General features: G+C 33.8%; 1 protein-coding gene across 1 annotated transcript; it reads left to right on the top strand.

Annotated features, from left to right (window-relative positions):
* Window positions 1-2,390: 2,390 nt before the first annotated feature.
* On the top strand, window positions 2,391-7,575 carry LOC132604255 (uncharacterized). Its single transcript, XM_060317681.1, has 5 exons — window positions 2,391-2,720; window positions 4,102-4,179; window positions 5,504-5,585; window positions 6,730-6,872; window positions 7,183-7,575. The coding sequence occupies exons 1-5, from the start codon at window positions 2,466-2,468 to the stop codon at window positions 7,390-7,392; spliced, it is 768 nt and encodes a 255-aa protein (XP_060173664.1). The 5' UTR covers window positions 2,391-2,465; the 3' UTR covers window positions 7,393-7,575.
* The last annotated feature ends 77 nt before the right edge of the window (window positions 7,576-7,652 follow it).

Below are 7,652 nucleotides of genomic sequence, written 5' to 3'. Positions count from 1 at the left end.
GATTTGCATTTCATAATAGCTTTTATTTCATTGTATTGTTTATACTTGTAAGGTTATATATATATATACACACACTTTTCTTTTATTTTTTATGTAATTTTACCTATTTAAAAATATTTATTATAATTATTTTATTTTATGAAATACAAAAAATTAAATACCCATGGGGCTTACGCCTCGCCGAGGCATATGTAAAACGCCTCGCCTTACGCCCCTGCCTTTTTAAACACTGTTTAGTACCATATACCAGAGTCCAAAAAAATATGAGTCTGATGGGCTTGAGGATATTAAGTGTGTTCATGCAATGATCCATTAAGAGATCAGTGTTGGTATTAGTCTAATAATGTTAGTGAATTTAGTTAAGGAGGTTTCTCCCCCGTCTCTCACTCTTAGACAAATGTATGTAGAACTATACTTAATGTATGGGTGCCTTGATGTTAGCAGGTGTTCTTCTGTACCAAAAAACCTATGAGGAGGTATTGTGTTTAAAAGGTGGAGTAATTGTCTAGATACTAACTTCTATAAGATTCAAAGGTTTATGTTTGAAGCATATACTGTTCTTTTCCTTAAGTTAGTTTGTTGTTTTATGTGGAGGGAGTACTAAGTGTGCACAGGGCATGGGTTTCAGAAGACATTTTAATATAATCCCTGGCATGCTGACTGTTTCACTGCTTAAGATGTATATACATAAACACTATGATATAATGCAATCAGAAGAATTTAGCATAAAAAACTGATGTTTGTATTCCTTTAATAAAAGAGGAAACAACAAATAGGTGAGAATGACTGGAAAGTTGCCGAAAAAATTCATCATTCATTGACATATCAAAGCCTTTAGTGTGTCCAGTGTTGCTGCTGGTGCCCACTGCCCACTCCTACCTTGGCTGGCGAGGCATTAATCCATTTTAAACGAGTACAATTTTTGAATTGAAATCTCTCACAGAACTTTATTTAAGGTTTTTGCCCCTATTTTCTGTAAATGGGTTATTGATCCGTTGTAACTGTTCATACTAGAATTATTTTTGGTTCATACTTGATGTTTGATTATTACAGAATAATTTCTTTTTACAAAAACTAAAACATGAACTACTCAGCAATATTTCCTTACTGAAGCGCGGATGAGTTTACTAGTGAATAATAAATGCAGTTTTAATTCTGGATTGTATCGCTTGCTCCGTATCTGGACCGGTCATATAACGTTATTCTCTTATTAATGATCCGGTACAATTGCCTTTGTGGATTTACTCCGGATGTCTCCAGGGCTTCTCACTCTAATTAAATGAGACAACTTGCAACATTCCACCTCCTACTATCACGTGTTCCATTACCATCCTGCCATGTGTCAAGCTGTATCTTGCCATATATTACTATATAAAATAAGAGCAAATGTGAGGACTTTTGTAGTCGTCACAATAATTTTCTAATTTTTTAAAAACTTTTTAATTAATTACTTTTATGTCCTAATCTTATTTATTTAAGTCAATTTTTTATTTTTTTATTTTTAAGGTCTACTTTTCAAAAGCTATCGAACCTGGGGACTTTTGTAGTCCTCACAATAATTTCCAAATTTTTTAAATTTTTTTTAATTAATTACTTTTAGGTCCTAATCTTATTTATTTAAGTCAATTTTTTTGTTTTTTATTTTTAAGGTCTACTTTTCAAAAGCTATCGTACCTCCTACCTCATTTTTCATGTTCTTTGATTTTCTGGTTGGTGCTCGATATCCGCATTTGAGCCCAATTAATCCAGATAATTCGCACTGTATCCGCCTATTCGGGGGAGCGCTTCCTCCAAAGATTTTTTCCATATCCATGTTCGAACCCCTAATCCCTAATTAAGAGAGGAGCAGCTCCATCCGCTGCACAAGTTAAATTATGTATTTGTCTTAAAAGTTCATTAACTATGTATAGATTATTTATTTAGAACTAAATAACTTCAGAAAATTAGGATACATAAGTTATAAATATCAAATTCTGGCTCTACATTTGATTTGAAGTAAATAATTTAATCAAAATGTAAGTTAAAATATTAAAGGAGTGAAATGAAAATTTTGCTTTCATATAACTACTCACTTGTGGAACTACAGTGGGTATGTGGTTGTTGTTGTTGTTGTTGTACACTTGTACTAACACAAATTATATTTCTTTACTTAAAATATCTACTTTTATATCTTGAGTTTGGGCCCGGACTTATCACGGGCCTCACATATCTAGTATATATATATATGGCAAGATACAGCTTATAGTAATACCGAACAAGTAAAATGAACTAAGAGAGTAACCACTTATAAAAATAAAAAAAAATAAAAAAAAAAGGGAAAGTCCAAAGTCAATTTTCTTGAAGTTTGAAACGAAGCTACCTTAATGTGAGGCCAATATTATTCCACTTATAAATTTGTGGCAAAAAAAAAAGAGAGATAAACCTTGCATTCTTTTAATTTCATGCACAAAACTTAAAGCTTTACCATGACACTCTCTACAAACTACATATCTCCATTCCTGTATAGAAGCTCAAACACAGCTTCATCAGTACTGAAATGGGTTCCTCAATATCATCCTTGTCGGGTCAATTTTCGGGTCGCCATGTCAAATGGGTCAGCCCGTTCGACTCATTCATCAGTTCATGCTTCCTTGCCTGCTATTCAGTCAGACCTTGATTCAAGCACACTTCATATAATTCCAAATGCAAAGTTACAACGTGTAGAGGAGACTATAGAGAAGGTGAAATATGTTTTACACCTTTTGAATGAGACATTATATTATTTTTATTTTATTTTATATTTTCTTGAATTGTATTTTTTTCCAATATGTGGAATATGTATTAAAAAATTGGGGTGCCAACTGGGTGGGTTAAACTGAATTTTGGCGGGTCAAAATCTGATGAGTCAATGGCCCGTCCAAAGACTACTTAGGCTGAAATAGATTGGATCAAGATGGGCTAAATAATGGGTTGATGTCCAATCCGTCCAACTCTTACATAGTTTTGATTTCGTTGTTTGTTTTTTATAATTTGTTTAATTAGTTAATAAATTTTTGTTACATTTTAATTTTATTTTATAGTTTCTTGAATTGTGTTTTCTAAATGGAATATGTATTAAAAAGTTGAGGTGCCAAACGGGCGGGTTAGACTGATTTTCGGCGGGTCAAAATATGATGAGCCAACGGCCCGCCCTAAGATTACTTAGGCCGCGATAGATTAATTCTGAGCTAAACAATGGGTCGATGTCCAATCCATCCAACTTTTACATAGTTTTGATTTCCTTGTTTGTTTTTGTAATTTGTTTAATTAGTTAATAAAACTTTTTTTCCTTTACTCTGGCTGTATATAACACATCAAACAAAAAATATAATTAAAAATCTTTTGACTAGATTTTTCTCGTGGTTAGGTTAAATTTGGCAACATTTGGGCACGTCAAAATTAAATCATTATTTTTGTATGGAATGCCCTTCAAAAGGACTGGTCTTTAATTTTTGCCCTTCAAATTAGTGGTCTTTAATTTTTATCCTTCGCTAAAAGCTCCTTGGTTCTGGGTTCGAACCTTTGCTCAGTCAAAAAAAAATAAAAAATCGCAAGACATAATTTGGGTTTCAAACTCTGCCTTACGGCAAAAAAAATAAATTACTTTGCTGGAATTTTGCAAACCCCTGCCTTAAGTCCTAACTTTGGGCAGAGGTTTGCCTTAAGGCCTAGTTTTGGGTAAAAGTTTGCGAATTCCAAATTATGCCTTGTGATTTTTTTTTTGGGTTCGAACGCAGGACCTCGGGTATTAAGCAAAGGGCAAAAATTAAAGATCACCAATTTGAGGAGCAAAAATTAAAGACCACCCCCAGTGAAGGTCATTCCTGCAAATTGCCCAAATTAAATAAACTAATAAATGTGCTGGTCATTAATCCGCTCAAACTTGGACTGATGGGGCGACTTATGCTTTAATAGGCTAATTTTGTCACCCCTACAAAAATCATTAGAATTTCAATAAATATTAAATATGGAACCCATGATTTCAGAAATAAAATGTGTTTCATCTGAGAAATCTTAAAGGTATTCGTTGGGTTCAAATTCTGAATGCGCCTCTGTTTAAATATTGGTTTTTATTTCCTGCAGGTCATTTACAGCTGTCGGTTTTTTGCTATTCTTGCAGTCTGGGGTTCGTTAATCGGATCATTTCTTTGTTTCATCAAGGTACTCTTTTTGTGTTTCATTGTTTAAGGACAAATGATTGGAAAAATAATTCTTGATGCTGCTCAGTTAGTATCCGTTCACCTTTAAACATAGTGAGTCGTCTTTGAATATAGAGAAACTAAAAACATTTCTTAGAACTAATACCAGGATTGTGTTCTTGTTATGCTAGACCTTTAATTTTCAAACTCAAATTCCTAACTTCAGCTTCTTTAAGTGTTTCTTTGACTGCATGTGTTTCCATAACATGCAAATTCAATTAGCAGCATGATACATGGCTGAAGAGGCGGAGCTAGGATTTATAGTTGTAGGTTATGGACCATAACTTTTTTATTATTGAGTTCCGAATATATTATTTATAAATTTCAATAAAACATTTAATTGTCTTGGCAGGACATTCTGTTGTTTTCCCGTAACTTCTTCCCATTATGAAAGAATAGTTGGTTGATTGACTGATCGATTGATTGGTTTTGAATTAAAATGGGCTAAGGTAATAAATGGGTTGGGCTAACATTAGCCCAAAAGTTACTTGGGCTGAAATGAGCTAAAAATGGGTTGGTTCATGACCCGTCCAACTTGACCCAATTTTTTTGAATGGTCTGTTTTCTAGAAAAACATTTTTCACGAAAAATATTTTCGCGGATTTTTTGTGAAAAATATTTTTGAGGAAAACATTTTCTGTGGTAAATATTTTCAAGAAAAACACATTTTTCGTGAAAAATATTTCCCTTCATATTAAACATATTTTCATGAAAAATATTTCCTTTCATATTAAACATACCACAAACTTATAAGATACATGATACAAGAAAAGTGTATACATAAAAAAAAAAAAAAAAAAAAAAAGTAAATCTCAAGCAATAAATCCAAATTTAAGTAAATCTTAAAAATGGGCTAGAATTAGGCTAAGTTGGAGATCACTTTAAAATAGGTTATGTTGGGTTGGGCTAAAATCAGCCCAATATGAAATTATCTTGAGCCCAACCCATAAAATTTTGAACGGGTTGGGCGAGCCATCACCTTTTGGGTCAAATTTGACACCCCTAGTTTTGATAAACAATTTTTTTTCAATATGAAAACTCTGTAAGGCTTACCCAGCACGAACAATTCTTTTTTTCAACTTGAACAATTGATCGGTTTTGACAAGCGAATTATATACATTATACAATGCAATATGTTGTTGTAGAAAAGAGCACTATCGATCATCCATTTCCCAGCTCTCGCAAGCTCTGTTATTTTTTTGTTGCAAAATACAAGTATAGTTTGATGAAATAAACATTCAGAAGTTTTTGCCAAATGACTGAGCTAACTTGTTTCCATTATGTAGGGTTGCACTTATATAACAGCATCATTCCAGGAATATCCCGCAAGCCGAGCAAAAGTCGTACTCTTGCTTGTTGAGGCCATAGGTAATCTTGAAATTACTATTTGCATTTCCGCTCATGCAATCCTTTCTTTGTCGTGTGCGTGTTGATTTCATTACGATGCACAGAAAGCCAAATAGTACCTCCTAACGTTGCTCATCTTATCGCAACGATGGTCTCTTAGGAGCATAATCAACGAGTTTTCACTTCATTTGTGCAAGAAATTAGATGAGTATTTGTGTATCACAAGAGTCAAAATCAGAGTTTCCCTGTTACACAGGGCAATAAGCACAAAAATCTACTACATAATATATACCTATCTCTGTTTCATCTGGCTGTGGGTTTTGTTTTAAACTTGTTCTTACAGGAGTTGTTTGTATTGCTAAAAGTTAAAAGCTAGTCGTTGTTCTGATAAAAATTAAAATGATGTTATGTAAAGAAAAATATACATGGCTGTTTAGGAAAGTGGAACTTAGTTCTCGGCTCTTACACAGAGGCGGAGCCAGGTCTGAAGCTTATGGGTTCGGCATTCTAGCTTTTTTAAGTTAGTGAGTTCTAAATTAGTAATTTGTACATAAAATGGTCTTACTCAATATCTGCACATACTGATTGAAAAGTTGCACTCTCATAAGATCATGACTTGGTAGAACAAATTTGAAGAGCTAGGAGCTTGGATCCTCTACGGCATGAAGAATCGAAGTATCATTTATCTTATGGCACAAAGTTGCCTCAAGCTTAAAATTGGACCAAATGTGCGGAAGAGCTCAGATATGCGGTTGTGCATATGTCACTCGGACTCTCCAAAAATGTTGTTTCACCTATGTCGAATCTTCCAAAAATGCACTACTTTTGTAGGATCCGACGCGCGCCAATCGACATTTTTGAAGAGTCCGAGCAACATAAATTATCACGTGTGCTTGAAAAAATGTATGCTGCATGATTCGAGAGTGAATACTGCTGTTCTGATTTAATAGATACTTTTAGGCACTATGGAATTAACATATTTTTGTTCAAACTTCATAGAATATCACCTCTTTATCTCTAATTCAATGTTTGGTTTTTATGCAGTACTGATATAACTATTTGTCATTCTTCTGTCTCTGTGCTTTATGAGTTCCTAAATTTCCCTTTCCTTCACTTAATATAATACTTCGTCTCAAAAGAATATTCACTATACGTTTTCCTCTAGATATATATCTCTTAGGGACAGTGATGTTAGTCTTTGGCATGGGTCTCTATGAGCTCTTCATCAGCAATCTTGACAAGTCAAAATCAATGTCAGAGGAAAAAACTCCATATCAATCAAATCTATTCGGCATATTCACTCTAAAGGTTAGTCTGAATATCTTAAAAACGTCTCTTTTGGAGCTAACTAGTGGCGGAGCCACCCTTGTCCAAGAGGTGTCAATTGACACCCCTTCACTGGATAGATAAGTAATTTTTTTTGAAGTATATCTACTATATGTTCAATTCCTTTGGATTCTTCATATGTTTACTTCTATATATTTTTTGTTCCCTTAGCTAACAGTTGTACATTGGTGCCAATTTTGTGAATGCAAAAATCCATTGCACATATGACACATTCATATTTCTTGTACAGAACATCTCATTCATTTTTTCTTCTTGTGGACACAATTGTTAGGAACGGCCAAGTTGGTTGGAAATAAAAACTGTGAGCGGGATGAAGACTAAAGTTGGTCATGTAATCGTGATGCTTCTTCTTATCGGTCTGTTCGAAAAGAGTAAGAAGGCTGTTATACACACACCATTGGATCTGCTTTGCTTCTCAGCTTCAGTGTTGCTTTGTTCTGGCTGCCTATATTTGCTTTCAAGACTCACTGAGGAGAAATGATAATTTTTCTGTTTTGTATTTTGTACAGTCCAAACAATTTTAATAGATTGTTTTGTGGAAGCTTTGCCTGAGCTTAACATGTCTTTTTTAAGATGTCCATACGTATATGTATAGTTTGTGATGGGAGTGATGTAAAATAACAATCTCCTGCTTAATTTTTTCTCTTTTTGGCGTTCCTGTTCACTTTATTCCCAATCTGAATCATGTTCTTATATTCAATTATGTTGCTCGGACTTTCAAAAAATGTTGACGCTACAATG

Source organism: Lycium barbarum, chromosome 7 (genome assembly GCF_019175385.1).
Source record: "Lycium barbarum isolate Lr01 chromosome 7, ASM1917538v2, whole genome shotgun sequence".
In the NCBI taxonomy this organism is placed as follows: Eukaryota; Viridiplantae; Streptophyta; class Magnoliopsida; order Solanales; family Solanaceae; genus Lycium; species Lycium barbarum.
This window is presented reverse-complemented; position numbering and strand designations above follow the sequence as displayed.

What these genes read in the sequence shown, in the direction of transcription:
- LOC132604255 (XM_060317681.1), top strand. Translation starts at nt 2,466, where the DNA reads ATGACACTCTCTACAAACTACATATCTCCATTCCTGTATAGAAGCTCA. An exon ending in TAGAGGAGACTATAGAGAAG is followed by an intron (nt 2,721 to 4,101) that starts GTGAAATATGTT and finishes TATTTCCTGCAG; the next exon opens with GTCATTTACAGCTGTCGGTT. An exon ending in CTTGCTTGTTGAGGCCATAG is followed by an intron (nt 5,586 to 6,729) that starts GTAATCTTGAAA and finishes GTTTTCCTCTAG; the next exon opens with ATATATATCTCTTAGGGACA.